Below are 19,698 nucleotides of genomic sequence, written 5' to 3' on the forward strand. Positions count from 1 at the left end.
TAGAGACGGGGTTTCACCATGTTGACCAGGATGGTCTCGATCTCTTGACCTCGTGATCCACCCGCCTCGGCCTCCCAAAGTGCTGGGATTACAGGCTTGAGCCACCGCGCCCGGCGTTGTTAGCCATTATTCTTAACTTGGCCAAGCCCGTCATCTCTTTGGGCCTGTTTCCTCATCTATAAAATGGGGATGCGTATACCTACTTCATGGGTTTGTTCTGAGGATTCCAGAAGAAGGTTCACATAAAGATCATATGAAGGAGGTGCTGGGCACGTGCCAGGCACACAGGGAGTCAGTCTAGTGATGGAGCCCACAGGTGCAGCCCTTACAGCCCTAGTGTGAAATCCAGCTAGCCTTTTCCCTAGCTGTGTTATTTTAGGCAAGTTTTAACTTCATGGAGTCTCAGTTTCCTCAGTCTGTGTAACATTCCTTATTATGTATGACTCCCTCAGCAGGCTAAATGAGGGTTGGATGATACTGTACCCCAGGCCCAGAGAGGTGCTTGGAGCTGTTCAAGGTCACACAGCCCAGTGGCTGATTTGATTACTGTCAGAGCCAAGAGCTGGGAGTTTTGAGGGAGGCAAGGTTAAGAACAGGATGCTGTCAGGGAAGGGGGCAGGGATGCTGATACTGTACCCTTAACAGGTACATAGTCAATCAATAAATGGTGGTTACTGTGACAATAGGGGCTCAGTTAGAATTGGGTCCTGTCCCTTTCCTCTAAAAGAGGTGCTCACTGGGGGAAGCAAAGTCCTGCTACTAGGCTGGGTTTTGGAGGTCAGGATGTCAGCTCCACCCCCAGAGGCAGCGGGAGAGGAGAGGAAGGAGGCCAAGTTGCATTACTACTCTGCTTCGAGGCACTGTCCCACCTGCCTGGGGCTAGGGAGTCACCTAATCAGGCCACGTTAGTGTGGGAAGGATCTTGGAACTATGGATCAGAATTAACGGGTGGGCGTGGCCCACAGTGGCAGTGGGGACTCGTGGACTCTGCATGATAACCAGTGTACCAGGGCATTCTGTTGATCAGCTGACTTGGGAGCTAATGCAGCAGCACCCATCAGCCCAGCTCACTTTTTACAGAGGAGAGCACTGAGGCTCAGGGAGATAAGGGCTTGTCAGGGAGGGGAGCAGGGCTTCAGTCCTCTGACCTCACTGCCTTGAGGTCCTCTCCTCTCGTGCAGGGCATCGCTGTGGTCAGCAGGTTCCAGGAGGTCCGGTTCTCAGAACAGGAGCATCCATTCTGCTCAGGCCAGCTCACCCTGGAGGGTGGGGGCTGTTTCCTGACTGTGGCTCTCCCTCCCTTACTGCCTGGGGAGCCGTTCTCCCCAAGCCTGCCACCCGGAGCCTGGTCGGAGGCCTCAGGTTGGGGGAGGGCGTTGACTCCCAGCCCACACCCACAGCCTCCACCTTCCTGTGCTCCTGCATGTTCTCGCCCCCTCCCATCTGGCTTCCGCCCTCTTTGCTACAGGAACTGAGCCTGCCAAGAGCCCTCCTCTTGGCCACATTGAGATCCGTCCCCCTCAACCTTCTCAGCTGCCTCTGACACCAGCATTCTCCGCCCCCTGCTGCCACCACCCCAAATCCTGGCTCCGGCCTCCAGCTGGCTCCTTGTACCTCCCTGGCCTCAACCTGGCTCACCATGGCCTGGTGCCCTTGTTCTTCTCTTCCAGGCCCATCCAGGGGGTAGGCTTGGAATCCCTGCCACTCAAACACCTAAATAGGGTTCCTCCTTTCATGGAGTGTCAGCAAGAGTGGGACACACCCAGAGACATATGGTCAGAAGATGGATAAGGGGGTGGGGGAGAGGGAGCAGGGGTAATCCACACTTTGGGGACCTCAGGAGTTCAGGAGGAGTAGACGAAAGGGTCAGAGATCCTAGGGAATTCAGGTGCCTTTGACCCACAGCCCCAATTTTTGGCCCACAGAATTTCTTGATTCCAACCTCTTCTCTCATTTTGTTTCTCTGCAAAAAGTCCTGCCCCTCCCTTCTCTGAGCCTCCTCCTTGGGGTCCAATGCCCCCTCCCCCCATCCAAGCTGTTGCCAAATCCTGTTGCCATTTCCTTGACTGTAGCTCTCAAATCCGGTCCTTCCTCTCTCCACCGTTAAAACCGTTCTCTATGCATTAATAAGCTCTTGACTTTCACAGTCCTAGCCCTTTCCCCACCCCTTCCCATCTCCCCTCCCTCTGGGCTGAGAGCCTCTGCTCAAGTCATCCTCTTCCATTTCAAAAACCACATTTCCCTTGCCTCCCCCCTGGCCGGTTCACAGCTCTCTGCATCCATTTGGAATCTTAACGCAGCATCCCTGCCCCCTTCCCTGACAGCATCCTGTTCTTAACCTTGCTTCCCTCCAAACTCCCAGCTCTCAGCTCTGACACTAATCAAATCAGCTGCTGGTCTGTGTGACCTTGGACAGCTCCAAGCACCTCTCTGGGCCTCAGTCTCTTCATCTGTGAAACAAGGGACTTGGGATAGGTGATCTTTAAAATCCCATCCTCATCTGATTTTTATGAATTGGGGAGCTCTGGGATGTGCCTCATTCATTCAGCAGAGCTGTACTGAGTGTCTGCTCTGTGCCAGGAACCCCCGCTCAGAGTGCTTATCAGTCTGTGGTGGGGATCATCGTCATCATCGGCGTCAGCACTGTCAAGCAGGTAACTTATCGAGCTCTTACCATGTACCAAGCTCTGTGCTACCCAGATCCTATATAGTAACTTCATCGTCACAACCTTATGAGGTGGATACTATTATTATCTCTGTTTCGGATTAGGAGAGGGAGCCTCAGAGAAGTGAAGTGACTGGCCTAGGGTCCAACAGCTAATGGAACGTGGCTTCCAACTCCAGAGACCTCTGGACAAGTGCACTCTGGGGTCAGACAGACCTAGGCCAGTTGTAGGTCATGTTCCTTACTAGCCGGGTGACTGGCCTGTGCTGTTATTTTGCTGGGCTTCAGTGGGTGTTCTCCCTGGTAAATGTTAATGGATAGCTACCATTCATTGGATACTCACTCCATGCCGGACACTGGGCTGAGCTCAGCAGTGTCTCCTTTAATTCTCACAACCCCTGCTCCCCAAGGTACAGGTTATCTCCATGTCACAGAGGGGTCCATCGAGGCTCAGTGGTTAAATAACTTGCACAAAGCCACAGAGCAAATTGGATGTGTGGCTGGGATTCAAACTAAGATCCGGTCTGCTTGAGCTTTTAAACCATTCAGGCCAGCTGCTTTGGGAGGCCGGGGTGGTGGATCGCTTGAGCTGTGGAGTTCGAGAGCAGCCTGGGCAACATGGTGAAGCCCCATCTCCACAAAAATACAAAAACTACTGGGCATGGCACATGTCTGTGGTCCTAGCTACTGGTGAGGCTAAGCTGGGGGATTGCTTGAGCCCAGGAGGTTGAGGCTGCAGTAAGCCAAGATTGTGCCACTGCATTCTAGCCGGGTGACACAGCAGGACTCTGTCTCAAAAACGAAAGCAAAAACAAAACAAACAAACAAAAACCATGCAGGCCACTGTAATGATTGAAAGAGAAAACAAGTGTCTGCCCAGTGCAGTGGCTCACACCTTTGCAATCCCAGCACTTTGGGAGGCCGAGGCGGGTGGATCACCTGAGGTCAGGAGTTCGAGACCAGCCTGGCCAACATGGTGAAACCCCGTCTCTACTAAAAATAAAAAAATTAGCCAGGCATGGTGGCACACGCCTGTAATCCCAGCTATTCATGAGGCTGAGACAGGAGAATCGGTTGAACCTGGGAGGCAGAGGTTGAAGTAAGCTGAGATTGCGCCACTGCACTCCAGCCTAAGCAAGAGAGCAAAACTCCGTCTCAAAAAAAAAGAAAAGTGTCTTTATCATCTGGCTACACTTGAGTAGGGAATGTGCTCTGGGAAAGCAGGGCTACTGTTTCTGTCTATTCTCCCCTGAATCCCTGGCACCTGGAACTCTGCCTGGCATGTGGTAGGTATTCAGTAAATATCTGTTGATGAATGAACTCACCTGGCACGGTGCCTGGCATACAGCAGACAGTCCCTTAGAACCTCCACCCAACCCCATCTCCATGTCTACCTTCCCCATTCTGAAAAGCTGTGGTCCCCTGGTGGAGCTTCCTCTAAAGCTCCCCTTTGGGGCAGGCCTGGCTCCTTCCTGGGTCACACCTGCACCCTGCAGATCTCACCCCAGCCCACGTTTCCTCACCTGCCTGTGGCAACTCGTAGCCCAGTTCCACCAGGCAGAGGCTGTTTATTTCATCTCCTCTATAAAGGGCCAGGTGTGAGGATGCTTCCTTTCTGTGATGCCTGGTACTGTTCATGCCAGGGGCATGGAGAACAAACACTTCCCATTTCAGACGACCCAGTGCCCACCCGAGGTCCCCCCTGCCCAAGGCTTGCTGACCTCAGGTCCTGATTGCTGTTCTTGGCCTGAGAGTCAATGGAGGATGGGGTCATAATATCACGATTTCTTCAGCACTGAACTATGTGTTTTTTTTTTTTTTTTTTTTTGACGGAGTCTTGCTCTGTCACCCAGGCTGGAGTGCAGTAGTGCCATCGTGGCTTGCTGCAACCTCCACCTCCCAGGTTCAAGTGATTCTCCTGCCTTAGCCTCCCTAGTGGCTGGGATTACAGGCGCCTGCCACTATGCCTGGCTAATTTTTGTATTTTTAGTAAATGGAGTTTCACTATGTTGGCCAGGCTGGTCTCGAACTCCTGACCTCAAATGATCCACCCTCCTCAGCCTCCCAAAGTGCTGGGATTACAGGCGTGAGCCACCGCGCCCAGCCTGAACTATGGGCTTTCTAGACACTAACTCATTTCCTATTTACACCATTCTTGGTGGAAGGTATTATTTTCATGATTTCCAGTTTACAGATAAAGTAAGTGAGGTTCAGAGAGGGTTAGCAACCTGCCTAAAGTTAAATAAGTCAGAAAATAGCAGATCAGGGATTCAAGCTCAGGCCCTCTGACTCCAAATTCCTCCTAAACAACTAATATATATTGATAAGGAGATTCTGAAAGCATTAAATGCATGAATAATTTGTAGTAGTATTTGATCTCAGTAGAAGTAGTAGTAGCAGCAATTATTATACTGCCCATATCTTGAGAGTATGGCCTTGTGCTAAATGCCTTACATTTTAATCCTTACAAAACTTTTTTTTTTTTTTTTTTAAGACAGAGTTTTGCTCTTGTTGCCCAGGCTGGAGTGCAATGGCACCATCTTGGCTCACCGCAACCTCTGCCTCCAGGGTTCAAGCGATTCTCCTGCCTCAGCCTCTTGAGTAGCTGGGATTACAGGCATGTGCTACCACACCCGGCCAATTTTGTATTTTTAGTATACACGGGGTTTCTCCTTGTTGGTTTGTCTGGTCTCGAACTCCCCACCTCAGGCGATCAGCCCGCCTCGGCCTCCCAAAGTGCTGGGATTACAGGTGTGAGCCACCATGCCCAGCCTACAAAACTTTTTTTTTTTTCCTTCAGCTTTTCCCTACTTTCTTTCCCACAACAAAACTTCTTAAATAAGGATTATTATTGGCCGGGCATGGTGGCTCACACCTGTAATCCCAGCATTTTGGGAGGCCGAGGCGCGTGGATCACCTGAGGTCGGGAGTTCGAGAACAGCTTGGCCAACATGGTGAAACCCATCTCAACTAAAAAATACAAAAATTAGCTGGGCGTGGTGATGCATGCCTGTAATCCCGGTTACTTGGGAGGCCAAGGCAGGAGAATCGCTTGAACCTGGGAGGCAGAGGCTGCCACTGCACTCTACTGCACTCCAGCCTGGGCGATAGAGTAGGACTTCATCTCAAAAAAAAAAGATTATTATTAAGTACTATCCTGATTACCATTTTAGAGATGAGGAAACGGACATGAGGAAATGAGGTTAATTTATCCAAAGTCATATAGGAGCCAGGATTTGAACCTGGGTCTTTCTGAGTCAGGTCAAAACTGGTTCTTTCTGAGTCAGGTCAAAGTCAAAAGTGTGTGCTTTTAAAAATGAGCCTGCTCAACTGTACTCCAGAGTACTGTCCCCTTGTACCAGACCACGAGGCTCAAACACCAGCTCTTCCTGGCTGTGTGGCCTCGGGAATACTCATTCCATGTCCCTAGACATTTTATGTCCCTCACCGTCCCTACCACCAGGTTGTTGTGAGGCTCGATGTGATGGGGAGAAGGCATAAGCCTCCAGTCACAGCGACAATGGTTGAAAAGATTTATGATTAGAGGCGGCTCTATATCGATAGAGTCTTCAGGGCCCCAGCCTCAGCTTCTCCACTGTGAACAAGGAGGTGAAAATAATCTCCCAACTGGGCTGTAGAAGTGAGATGAGGTGGCTGAGTGCTCTTCATCAACTGCGAGGTGCCAGGCAAATTTAGGAAGAGGAGCAATGGAGGGTGTGTTCTGGGACTCACTCATGACCTCAGTATAATCCTTGAAGTTGACCCAGATCTTCAGGATGGAGTCCAAGTTGGGCCACTTCACTGAGACCAATGTTAAATAAGGCTCGTTTCTTTTTTTAAAATAGTATTTTAACAAGCATTTATATAGCGCTTACCGTATGCCAAGCACTATTCTAAGTGCTTTACAAATTATTCATGCATGTAATGCTTTCAGAATCCCTAGGAGATGGGTACTCTCGCTACCCCCATTGTACAGATGAGAAAACTGAGGTCTGAGGAGGTTAAAAAATGCCACACACTTGTCAATGGCAGAGTGGATACGTGTAAAGTGCTCAGCACAGTGGCTGACCCCCATGTGCCCTCTAAGTGGTGTTGGCTACTATTTCTACTGTCATTATTTATGCAGCAATAAGAATAACATAAGACATATTTCTCCAATATACTGTGCATGTTACTCCTTTCCCTCCTCCTGGGAACGGTATCTCTGTGAAGGCAGGGAGTTGGGTCTGATCTGTTCACTACCTACTGTATTCTTAGCATCTAGCTTGTGGTGGGTGCTCAATACATGTTTGTTACATTGTTATGGCTGTTGTTATCATCATGAGCCTCATCAGCACTGACCTGATTTTCCAACCAGCAGATTGGGAACTAGTTAGGCACTAGCCCTGGATGAGGCAGAAGAAGCACCTTCCAGGGGCAAGCAGGGAGAGGGCAGAATTTGGATATTCTCACCCTCTTCCAGCCAGAGGCTGTGTAGAAAAGGGAAGATTTTCTCTCAGGGTGGTTTGGAGGGTGTGTTATTGCTTCCTGGGGAAATGGAGTGGAAGGATCTGAGTGTCAAACAGTCAGCTTAACAACAACAATAAACTATCATTAGATCAATAATCATAACAATAAATAACAATTACTGTTATTCCATCCATTTTCAGAGCGTCCATTTTCCAGCTGCATAACAGAGATACCCTTTTTTTTCCTTTCCCTGCATTGAGATGACAGGTTTGGAAAACAGGAATCTAGAAGGGGTGTGGATTTCTCCCGTCCCATTACTCAGTGAATTGGAGAGAAACGCAACTTTCTGTGGGATGCCAGTAGCCATGGCTCTGCCTTCTCTACTTCCCCGGGATGTGGGCAGACTTGAGGGTGGGTGAGAAAAGCAGCTGCAAAGGCCTTTGGGCAGGGGACCCTGGGGGAGGGCAGAGTCCCCCGAAGGCAAACACGTGAGATCACAGAGACAGATACACACATGCAGACAGACATGGGGGAGTGTGCGGAGTGGGTGTGTGAAGGGAGACAGACAGAAGAGGCAGAAGACAGATGGGGGAGGCAAGTTAGTGAGAGAGGCAGTGATGGACGGAAAGGGATAGACAGACAGGCAGAGGCAGAGAGGTGAAAGTTGTGGACAGTTAGAGGGGACGGGGGCAGCTAGGGACCTAAACAGGTGGAGAGACAGACAGAAGGGACAATTCTCCCCTGGAGAATGTGAGAGAGACAGAAACTTAGAAGAGAGACAGAGACAGAGAGAGATGGAGATGCTGAGGCAGGAAGGGTGGCCTGGGGAGAGAGGAGGGACACGCACGCAGGGGCAGGCTCACCTGTAGGTGGAGCAGGCTGTTCTCCTGGAGGTAGAGGTACTGCAGGCTGACCAGGCCTCGGAAGATGTTGCCGGGCAGGCTGCTGAGCTGGCAGCGGTACAGATGCAGCGACTGCAGCCGCTCCAGGCCCTGGAAGGTGTCGGGCTCCAGTGAGCGCAGGTGCCGGTTGTCACCGAGGTCCAGCTCCTCCAGGGCTTGCAAGTGGCGGAATGTGCCCGGGTAGATGGTGGAGAGGTTGTTGGAGAAGAGCCACAGGGTGAGCAAGTTGGGCCCGAAGGTGCCCGGCCGCAGCGTGCGGATGAGGTTGTTCTGCAGGAAGAGTCGCTGAGTGCTGGGCGGCAGGGACAGCGGCACAGAGGAGAAGTTGTTGGCCTGGCAGCTCACGGTGGGTGGGGATGAGTAGCAGGTGCAGAGCATGGGGCAGCTGGGGGCTGCCGGGGGCAGGGCCAGGAGCATCAGCAGGAGGCAGGCCGAGGCGGGAGCTGTGGGGAGGGGAAGCAAAACTTACCAGGTGGGCTTGGAGGGCCGGAGTGCCAGCCAGGGGCCTGCCCACCCACTTGGTAAAGACCTAGGGGCGGCTGAATAGGGTGGCTCACACCTGTAGTCCCAGTACTTCAGGAGGCCAAGGCAGGAGGATTGGTTGAGGCCAGGAGTTTGAGACTCTCTGGGCAACATAGGGAGATCCCTGTCTTTTGAAAAAATAAAAATAACAAAATCAGCTTGATCCCAGGTGGTCAAAGTTGCAGTAAGCTGTGATCGCTTACTGCACTCCAGCCTGNAAAAAAAAAAAAAAAAAAGAAAAAAGTAAGTGTTTTACAATTACTTTCTCCTCCTGAGTTTCTCAGACCCACTACGGGCATGGTGGCACGTGCCGGTAGCCCCAACTACTTGGGAGGCTGAGGCAGGAGGATCGCTTGAGGTTAGGAGTTTGAGGCTGCGGTGAGCAGTGATCACACCCTGGCACTCCAGCCTGGGCAACACAACGAGACCCTGATTTGGGGAGAAAAAATAAAAAAATAAAAATAAAGTCCTGGCACGCTGGTGCTCCCATGTTGGGGGACTGAGGGGACAACATTACAGCCTCGAGTGGCCTGGCCACTTCCACTTTCTGAGGCGTCTGGTGTATTAAAAAAATAACACCAAGAGAACATTGCAGAAAGCACTGTGACACATTTAAGATTATTTGAAGAATGATCACCTTTCCACTCCTGTTTTCACTGTTGCATGTTTGACCTTGTCTAGAGATTAATGTCAAAAGACTAACGTGGAAGTTTCTTTGCGTCGGTATTGACAGTTGGGCTGGATAGTTCCTTGCTGTGGGGGCAGCCCTATAAAAGGCATTTAGCAGCATCTCTGTCTTCTACCCACTAGATGCCAGCAGCACCCTGCCTCCAGTTGTGACAACCAAAATGTCTCCAGACATTGCCAAATGTCCCCTGGGGGGCAAAGTCACCCCATTGGAGAATGAGTGGAAGTAACCTGAGACCCTGTGGGGACCTGAGGCCCGTGTCAAATGGACCCGCCCTGAGGTCTAGTCTTGCCAGCCTGCTGGTGCCCACTGCCCTTACTTTCCTGTACTTTTCACCCTTGCAGAGTGAGAGCCTCTCTGTGCCAGGAGGGACCTTAGGGGCCAGAGCTCAGTGGGGTCTCTAAGTGGAGCCACCAGCCACAGATGACATCATCAGCTGCAGTCCTGGGAACATGCAGAATTCCTGGGGGGACAGCCTGGGAATCTGCATTTTACACCCCAGGTGCTCTTCATTCGCAGTTACTTAAAAACATTTTTTTTTCTTTTGGAGGTAGGGTCCTGCTCCATCGCCCAGGCTGGAGCGCAGTGGTGTGATCACAGCTTACTGCTACTTTGACCACCTGGGCTCAAGCGATCCTCCTGCCTCAGCCTTCTGAGTAGCTGGGACCTCAGGCCTGTGCCAATGCACCCAGCTAAAATTTTTTAAATTTTTGTAGAGATGGGGTCTCACTATGTTGCTCAGGCTGGTCTCTAACAGCCCTCCCACTTCGGCCTTCCAAACTGCTGGGATTAGCAGGCATGAGCTACTGCGTCCAGCCAAAGCTTTTTTTTTTTTTTTTTTTTTTTCCCCAAAGTAACTTTCGAAGGTTGGATCATATCCAACCTTCTTATACCAATGGAAAAGCAGGCTCAGCAAACCTGGGGGCTAGAGAGTGGAGTGCAGGTGCCTGTACTCACACTTTAACAGGGTCCAGGACCTCCTGTCCTCCCTGGCCTTTGCCTTCCTACCCTCGCTGTAGCTGATAAAGTTCTAGGCCGGAACTAGCTTGACATCTACACTTTATTATGATTTCCAGGTGACTCCTGGGATTTTCTTCTGGCAATTTTGCCTGGGGAAAAGGGGAGCCTGCACCCCCAAAGCCAGGCAGTCATTTCCCGGAAAACACAGCGACTGAGCACCTTCTGCTTCAAGCAATGCCCTAGGCTTTTGAAGGCAGGGGGAAGAAGGCCTGTTTCTGGACCCTGAGATCCTGGGGCTCCTTGGGGTTCAGAGACCCAGGGACAGACTGAGAGGTTGGTGATTTTGAGCGTGGGCTCTCTGAGGCTGCCAATTGCACATGCGTAGTGGTTGTTTTGTGTGTGATGTGTCACGTTCCTGAGGTTGCCGTGTATGTGTGAGTGTGTGTATATGTCTGTGATTTTTACGGTGTGAACTAGGTGCTTGCCAAATGTGGTGCTGCCGGGCCAGGTGTGCACTCGTGGTACTGACAGGCCCCGAGTGTGGCGCTGGCATCCAGATGCCCTGGTGTTCCAACTCCAGAGGGGGGAGCACACAGGTGTGGGTGGAGGACCCACACCCCTGGTGTGCTGTGCTGTTCCTCGATTTTGGCCCCCCCAACCCCTGTGAGTGTCCCCGGCCCCTCCTGGCGCTGCGTCGGTGCGTGCTGGCTATCCTCCGCGTGTGTGTGAGCGCCGGGCCCCGTGCGTGTGTAGGCTGGGTGTGATGTAATACTCAGTGACACAGCCGCTGCTGTTCCATTCCTTCACACCACCTCCGCGCTTCTCGGCCCTTCTCACCCCTCCCCCGTGCGGCGTTTCACGATTACTTTCTCCTCCCGAGTTTCTCAGACCCACGTGGGGTGGAGGAGCAGTGTCTCTCACCCCTCATGTGAACCAGGCAGAGGTGGGGTGTGGAAGCACAGGGGGGACCCCAGAGGGTTTCATGAGGGTTGAGTTTTGGGGCTTAGAACTGGAGATTTCAAAGCTGGAAAGGTCCCCTCGACTCCTCTGGTTCAAGCATCTGTTCTACTGAAGTGATGATTGGAGCTCAGAGAAAGCAAGTGACTTACCCAAGGTCACACAGCAAAGTGCTGGCAGGGCAAGGACCAGAAAAGTCTCTTGATGCCCAGCCAGGGCACTTCTCTTTCTGTCAGAGTCACCCTCTGAGCTCCACCTCCCTAAGGACTTGACACCAAAAGAAGCCAAATCCCTCTCTGATCCCTTAATCCTACCCCTTCCACAAGCTCACCAGAGTGTGAGCTCTGATGGCTGCCAGCCCCTGGAGGATTACAGAGCTCTTCCCCAGCTTCCGGACTGACCGCTGCCCCAGGAGAGGTAGAGGGAAGGATGTGCAATCTCAGAGGGCCCCAGAGTCAGTGCCCACTCCCCTGGCACCAGGGTCCCTTCCAGCCTGGAGGGTAAACTCTGTAGGAGCTAGCAAGGGCGCCCACCCCTCCTTCTTCCCCTAGACCCTCCTGTCCCTCACCTGCCCACATTAGCCCTCTTCTCTTTCCCCACACTCCTTCTGTCTTCTTCCCATGTCTCCCCCAACCAGGGCTCACCTCCTCCAGCCCGTGATAGTGGTCCCTGCAGGCTATCTCAAGAGGGACCCAGTGTTGTGTGGGGGGGCCCTCCATGACAGCTACTGCAGAACAGTGACTCTGTTGCCATTTCTGGCCTTTGCCACTGCCGTGCAAAGCTGCTGTAACCCAAGGAGCCTCATCCATAATTCAGGCTGCGGCTCTCACTGGAGGCAAGGAGGAGGGGAGGGTGGGGGGCTCTGGGCTTCACTGCCCCCAGGCCCGCTGGGGCTGGAGCGAGCACTCCAGGGCAGAGGTGGCGGGACTTGGGGAGGGTTGGAGGACTAGAGAGCTGTGCCTTTCCCTCCCTCCCCCACCCTCGGTCCCAGCCCTGCCCAGTATGTGTGCCCTTTTCTTTCCTGCCACGTCCCTTCCCCACCCCGAGTTCTCACGCCCCCTCACCACCACTCCTTCAGGCCCATGCCTCCGCCTCTCTCTCCCGAGGACCACAGCTCTGCTCCTGGCCTTCATTTTGTGAATTCCCAGTGGAGACTGGGGCAAGAGGCACAGAGGGTCAGAGTTGGGAAAGGGGATACCTTGGTGGCCACCTAGAGCCGACCCCTCACGTCACAGGTAGCACCACGGAGGATGGGGGAGGGGAAGTGTCAGCTTCTGAGCACCCCCAGCCAGGTCTCCACGGCTTGCCTTCACTGTCTTTCTCAGAAGCCTTCACTTCTGCCCTCCACTACTTCATGGGCAGAGGAAAGCCCTTTGTAGCAGCTCCCCCACCCTCTCTGCGCACCCCTCCTCTAAAGCCAGCGGGGGATGGCTACAGCTGCAGGGGAGAGTGAGCAGGGTAGGAGGAAACCAGGAAGCACCTGTTTTGTGCCGGGCACTGCATTTATACGTTAATTTCTTTATACAGGAACACAACACACACAACCCCCTGGAGATCAATATTGTGGCCCCCAATTTGCAGATGAAGGCAGGGAGCCCCAGAAACATGACCCGCTGGCCTTAGGCCAAGCAGCTAGTACAAGGTGGAACCCAGATCCGAAAAGAGGGGCGTCAAGCCCATGTCAGAGGGACTCTCTGACTTTTCTTCAAGAGGCTGCCACATCCTCCGCAGAAACCACGACTGGATGTGTGAGACACTGCCCTTGAGGTAAACTAAAGGCAGGACAGTAATTGCACGCAGGTGCCTAGGGCTGGGCCAGCCACAGTGCTGAGTCTGTTTGGCTACTCAGGGTCAAGGGAAGGAAGGGATTCCAGCTCTCTTTGCAACTCTCATCTCCTTGGCTTCCAGTTATGGTTGCTCTAGAGTAGTGATTACATGTGGGAGTCAAGAGATGACCCCTGTCCAGAAGATATGGCCAGAACTGACCAGGGGAGCGAGTCAAGAGAGGCCAGAACATGATATTGATCCCGGAAGGCTGAAGTGTCCAGAGCCAAAGTATCCGTTCACGGAAGGACCACTGTCCAGGACTCTGGCTATCAAAGCTTGGAGTACCAAGGCTCATAAACAAAGTTCTCAGCCCACAGGCCACTCTTTGGGCCAGAGTCCCCTGTAGAAGAAGGAATTTGAGGAGGAGAAAACGGAACCCAAGGTAGGGGGCAGAAGCCAGGGTGCGCACCCACCCACAGGGCAGAGTCGCTGGAACAGAGTAGTCCCAGGAAACAATGCTCCCTGGAAAGGCGGCTGAGGCCTCTCGCTCTGGAGGGAGGGGCACAGGGTCCCAGCCGAGAAGCAAGGGCTCCACATCCAACAGGCTGCTTCAGGGAAAGGCCAGGGCCCACGGGCAGATGCTGAGGGGGCAGGGGCTGAGGAGGTGGGAGCTGAGGAGTGGGATGGAGGTGGTGGTGATGCCAGTGACGCAGGGGCCTGGGGAGGCACTGACGCGGGTGACGGAGGTTTAGAGCTGCTGCAAACAGCTTCTCACTCTGCCAGAATTTAACACCCCAAAATAAGCAGCCACCGCAGTGGTGGCGGCGGCAGGATCCAACGTCGGACCGGATAATTAAATGGCAGCACAGGAGCCAGTCTGGGTGCCCACCCTCAGAGGCTGCCACTCCCCTCCAAAGTCCTCACCCTCCATCCCTCACAGCCACCCCCAGGGCCCTGAGCTCAGAGCACCCCCATCTGGCCCACCAGTCACTCCCTGAGAGAAGGGCCGTGGCAGGCAGGCGCTTTGGGAACGGAGGGCTTCCCACGTGGAAGTGGTTACCAGAAGCCTCTTTGTCTCATCCCTGGGCAGCACCCCCAAGCCCTAGTCCTTTTCTCCCAGCCTTTCTCTTCCTCCTCCTTGTCCCTCCTCTCCAGCCCCTCTCCCATCCACGGTTCCCTATCCGTTCTCTAGCCACCATCCCCATCCTTCTCTGGTTTCTGATTTTTCCATTCTCTTTTTCCATTCCGGCCCCCAGGGTCCCAGTCTTGATTCTCTTTCCCATTACCTCCATCCCCGGATTCTGGGCCCCCTGCCTAGTCGTCTTCCCACCCCACCCCTGATCTGGGCTTTCCTCTCCTTCCCCCTTCCTCGGTCTTCACCTGGGTCCCATTTCCCTCCACGATTTTCCCTTTTCCCGTCTAACCTTCATTCCTTCTCCTCCTCCCCTTCCCCCGCTCCATCTCCCTCCTCCTTTCAGCTTCCCTCACCACTTTCTCCATCTTTGACTTCCCCTTCCCATCCCTCTCCCCTTGACCCCTCCCCCCCATCTCTGGTCCACACCCTCATCAGTCACTCAATCAGTAGAACTACCCTCTTTCTAGCGCCCTCCATCTGTCCTGCCAAAGACGGCCACTTGGGTTTCCCTCCGCACCTCCTACCTCCCCAGACAGCCCCCTACCCACATCCCCTGTCTTCCCAGGTGACTGGAAAGTGCTGAGGCACCGGCCAGGAGGAGTTGCTGAGTCGGCGCTTCCCCAGCCGGCCCGAGTCCTCAGCATCCCCCGGAGCAGGTGGAGCCGGGACGGTGGAACCTGAGCCTCCCTCCCCGCTCCGGGCCGGGTTCGCCTGCCCCCTGCGTCCCACCTGGGTCACGAGCTCCCCGCACGCGCCCGCAGGCTCCCAGCCAAGTGCCCTCCTGCTGAGAGCAGCCCTGAGGGCGGGGACGCGGCCTCAGCGCTAAGCTTTTCCCCTTCCCCAGGTTACCCACCCCCCCCAACTGCCCCACCCTCGATCCCTGAAAAAGGGGACGCCCTGCTTCTCTCCCCAGGACGCCCTCCGCCCTCCTGCCGCCGGTTCTTACCTTGCAGCAGGCGCCGGAGCCCGGGCAGCATCTTGTCTCGACGCTCGGGGGAGGGGCAGCGGGGGGAGGGCGCTCCCGCTCGCTCCCTGAGCCCGCCGGGTGCACGGCGGGGACCCCGCGGGGCTCCGGAGGGCCCGGGAGTCCCCGGGCTGCGTGGCCGGGCCGCGGCGCTCTACCCTGCGCCCCCCGGGCTGCGGGCCTCGGGAGGAGCCATCGGCCCCGACGGGACGGGGCGGGGCGCGACGGGGCGGGGAGGGCTGGGGCTGGCCGTCGACGCCCAGCGCCTGCACCCCGTTAGCTGCGCGGTCCGCGCTAGAGTCCGTCAGTCCGTCGGTCCGTTGCGCCCAGGCTGCTAGCCGAGGGAGAGTGGGGACAGCGAGGAAGCTCTTCCCAACCACCCCCACTCCTTCCCGGCTCCTCCCTCGCTTGCTGGCTCTCCGACTTAACCCTTTCTTGGCCACTAGGAGGCGGGAGCGGCTTTCTAACCCTCTCCACCCCGGCCTCCTCCCCTCGCTTAAGCGACCCGGAGGACTGTGTTCGACCGTCCTCGCGGCGCCGAGCTTCTAGAGAAATCCCTTCTTGGGGGAGTGCGGTAGTTGAGGGGAACGCCGTGGACTTGCTCTGTTCCCTCCTCCCAACTTTCCAGGAGAAGATGAGCTTATGGGTCACACCTGCCCCGGCCCCCAGCCGTGTTCCTCGCGCCAGTGTCCCGGTCTTCAAGGTTTCTATCCCCTGGGACCGCTCCAAGATTTCATTTCCTTCCATTCCCAGACCTCAAGCCCAGTGTGCGACTATAAGAATAGTATATGCCAGAGCTTTTGCGTGCAAGATCGAGTGCCTGTGAGCGTGCACGTGCTCGCAGGGACGCTTGTGCAGGTGTGACTCAGGAGGCTTGCGCGTTACCCCCTGTACGGGCCTGGGAAAGCGGGGGGCACGTGAGTGTGCACACGGGTGAGCCGCTGAGAGCCTGCCAGCGTGCATGTCTGAGCCGGTGGGAAACGTGAGGCTGTGTGAGGTTTTGCGCTTGCGATCTTGGGGATGGGTGGAGAGGGAATAAGTGCCCGGTGTGAGTGCCCTCAGTGCAGTTACGAGCGGGTGCGAGTTGGGCGCGCGTGCGAGGATGTGCGTTTTTATGTGTATGTGTGATGTGTCTGGGAGGGGAGATCTTATCCCCCACGGGGGCGCAAGAGAGGACCCAAAGTTGGGCAGGAGACCGTTGGCTTCTCGCGAACTTCCTCTACCCCCTATTAAAGAGGGACGGATCTGGCCTCACTGGAGCCCCTCTGGCCCTTGGTGGCCTGGTTCCGAGCGGTCTCAGCCGACCCGTGATCTAGGCGCTTCCCTACAAAGGCTGCGGGGCTGTTGACCCAGGTCTCGACTCCGCCCATCGCGTCCGCCGAGCCGCCCCGGCGTGGGCTAGGCTCGGGGCCCTCAGGGGAGCGGCTTCGGGTACCGTGGCCCGGCATAGCGGGCTGGGTTGGGGCTGCGGGAACCGCAGGTGCGGCCGTGCCGGGGCCTCTGAGCCCCCCGGCTTGCGGCTCCCAGGAGCACAGAAGCCCCTCGCCCTGCGGCGCGCGCCGCGGCTCCTCCACTCCTATCCGTGCCCGGGTCCAACGCAGTGCCTGGCATACAGTTGGCGCTTGATAAATGCTGGTTTTATTCTTCCCATTCATTCTCTGCTCCTTCCACGGTCTCTCGTTCTTCTGGCGTTCTCATTCGATTTCTCTGCTCTTCTCCCCACACTCTTATTCATACTTCGTGGTCTCCGTCTCTGTTCCTTCCCTCCCTCCCTCCCTCCCTCTCTGGGGCCTCTCCTCACTCTTTTCCGTTTCCCTGCCACCGTCTTCTGTCTTTCTCACGGTCCCTCCTAGTCTTCGTCTCCCTCCTCCTCTCCCCGGGGCTCCCTGCGTCTCTGTCTCTCGTCTCTGTAAGTCTCGGTGTCTCTGCCTCCCTCTCTCTTCCCGACTCCCCCAGTTTCAGGCTCCAGCTGCAGCCCCCGGGCACCTCGGCTCTCGGGCGCCCCCTGCCGGTTCCATTATCGGACCTTCTGGGGCTCCCGGCTCCTCTTGGTACCCCTAAATTTCCTCTCCCGCCCCTCCCGTTTTCGGATCAGATAGAAACAGAAAGGAACGTCTCTGGGGCTCCCGTCTGCCCCCACCCCCGCCTCCCCCTATCTCCAGGAAGCGGGACAAGCCCCTGCGTTTCCCCGGGACCCACTCCGGCTGGGGCCCGCGCCTAGGGGGAGGGCCCGGAGGCGGCAGCGGGGAGGGAGTGTTGGGGGTAGCAGGGTGGGGTTTGGCGTCCTTCCCCGGAATGAGCCGCGGCACAATCTGTCGCTGGGTTTGTTTGCCGAGCTGCCTCCGGAGCGCAGTGGGGCTGGCTCCCGGGGAGCGAAATATCACAAGATGCGGAGACAGACGCTGAGGGGCGGGTGGGCGGCGGGCTGACTCAGGTGTGCTGTCATCGGTTCCCGGGGCCCGCGCTCTTCGAGAGGGGCGGGAGGGGACCCCGGGCCCCCAACGCAGGCGGAACCCCGAAGCCGGGAGGGGAGCCCCGCTCCCGGGACGAGCTGCGGGGAAAGGGATGCCCCGTCCAGGAAGTCGCAGCCCCTCTGCGCAGCCCCGCCCCTTATACAGGTGTCACGGTTTCCCACGATTATCTGCTGACTCACCCCCTCCGCCCCCAACTAGACTACCAGCTTTTTGAGGGCAGGGAACTCTGTTATCCATGGTCGTGTTTCCAGCAGGTGCCCACTGAAGACTTTTGGGTGGCTGGCTGGTGGGTGGGTGGGTGGCTGGGTGGCCGGGCTGGTCTCATTTTACAGTAGGTGCCACAAAGCATTCGGTCTTCTCTGTAGAGAACTTTGACCCTTCTTTCCTCCCCCCACCCACATTTCCTGTCCCCACCCGACTCATCTCCAGTTAGGTTTGGGGGGAGGAGGGATGATTTGGAAACTTCAGTTCGGAGACCAGAGTTTTCCAGGTGACCCTAGACAATGTGCTTCCCTTCCTTGTGCCTCAGTTTCCTCATCTGTACGGTGAGGCTACCCGGTCATTCACGAGGCTGCATTAAGTCTCCAGGCACTCCAGGTATGAGAAAGTGCTTGGGAAAATTGAAAAGTGAGTGGATTGAAAATTCAATTGAAATTTCAATTGAAAATTGAAAAAAGTGAGTGAGTGTGTGTGTGTGTGTGTGTGTGTGTGTGTGTGTACATGTGTGTAGGGGTGGTAGGTAGCTGATGTCTTTACTGTTTTGGCACTAATTCTTTGGTGGCGATGGTTGTCCCAGTGGAATCAGACACACCATGCCTGAACGCGAGTTGGGCTTCTGCAGTTAGACGTTTTGAAATCTGAGGAGTAAGCTGATGGCAAAGGGTAATCGAGGACCTGGCCTCTGGCTGGAGTCCTGGACTCCGTGCTGGAGGCTTGGCCGGGCTTTGGGGTGCTGGGTCTTCAGGCCTGGGCCGCAGAGCTGGCCCGCCCTCTGGTGGCCCTAGGTGGATCTGCAGCCCCACGGGAAGCCAAAATCTCTGGAGATGGGCTCAGCATCAGATATTCCCTGAGAAGGAGGAGGACCCCCCTGCCCCGACGCTCATTGTCTGGAGAACAGTGGGCTTTGGAAAGGCGACCAGGTAGAAGGAGGGGGATACTGGCACAGAATGGATGAGTCTGGACTTCCTCTACGAATTCCCACTTACTAACAGCGCAGCTACTCTCAATGTGTCACCCAAGAAACGTCTTCCCTTTGGGCAGACCCACCGACTGAGCCCACAGAACCTCCCTGGCTCTTCCCTCCACCTCTTTGGCACCTTCACTGTGTAAAGCGCTTGGTGGTTAGTGTAAGAGGTGCGGTGGCTCAGTGGAGGAGAGCACAGGCTTTCTGGGTTGTGTCCTGGCTCTGTGACTCTCTAACTTGGGGGGGGGGGTCCTTGGGGAAGTCGCTTGCCTTTTCAAATCCCAGTTTTTCCATCCAGAAGATGGGAGGATCCAGGCATAGTGGCTCGCATTGGTGATCCCAGCATTCTGGGAGGCTGAGGCGGGAGGATTGCTTAAGACCAGGAGCTCGAGACCAGCCCTGGGGACTTAGTGAGACCCCTGCCTCAAAATTAACCAGTCAGTCAGTCAATCAATAAAAGAAATTGGGGGGTGGTGTCACTGGTTTCCAGCACAAGTTTGAGACCAGCCCTAGTGACTTAGCAGGACCTTGTCTCAAAATAAATAAATAAATGAATAGATAAATAAATAAAGGTGAGAGGGAGGAGGGTGATACTAGTTCCCAGCTCATAGCAGTGTTTGAGGATTAAAAGCATGAAAGAAGCTAACAGCGCAGCTGATCCTGTGTTCGATAAATGCTAATAATATTATTTTCACTTTCAGCTTAATGACAACCTGGATAGTCATTGCAGTCTAGAGGCAGAAAGAAAAATGATGACCTGACCTGCTGTGTGTGTGTGTGTGTGTTTTTTTTTTTTTTGAGACAGCGTATCCTTCCGTCTCTGTTGCCCAGGCTGAAGTGCAGTGGCACAAACCTGGCTCCCTGCAACCTCCGCCTCCCAGGCTCAAGCAGTCCTCCCACCTCAGCCTCCTGAGTAGCTGGGACTACAGTCAGACACCACGATGCCTGGCTCATTTTTGTAGTTTCTGTAGAGACGGGGGTCTCGCCATGTTTCCCAGGCTGGTCTTGAATTCCTGGACTCAAGCAATCTAC

The 19,698-nt window shown here is 55.1% G+C and overlaps 1 protein-coding gene across 1 annotated transcript in view; it reads right to left on the minus strand.

Annotated features, from left to right (window-relative positions):
• Positions 1–15,418, minus strand: part of RTN4RL2 (reticulon 4 receptor like 2) — a 17,641-nt gene extending 2,223 nt beyond the window's left edge. Inside the window, exons 1-2 of the mRNA XM_017498967.2 lie at positions 14,992–15,418; positions 7,978–8,459 (exon numbers count right to left, since the gene is read on the minus strand). Of these exons, the coding sequence (XP_017354456.1) occupies positions 7,978–8,459; positions 14,992–15,022 (513 nt within the window). The 5' untranslated portion in view covers positions 15,023–15,418. The remainder of the gene's footprint in view (positions 1–7,977; positions 8,460–14,991) is intronic.
• Positions 15,419–19,698: the final 4,280 nt, after the last annotated feature.

The sequence above is a fragment of the Cebus imitator genome, unplaced genomic scaffold, assembly GCF_001604975.1.
Source record: "Cebus imitator isolate Cc_AM_T3 unplaced genomic scaffold, Cebus_imitator-1.0 Scaffold253, whole genome shotgun sequence".
Taxonomy (NCBI): domain Eukaryota; kingdom Metazoa; phylum Chordata; class Mammalia; order Primates; family Cebidae; genus Cebus; species Cebus imitator.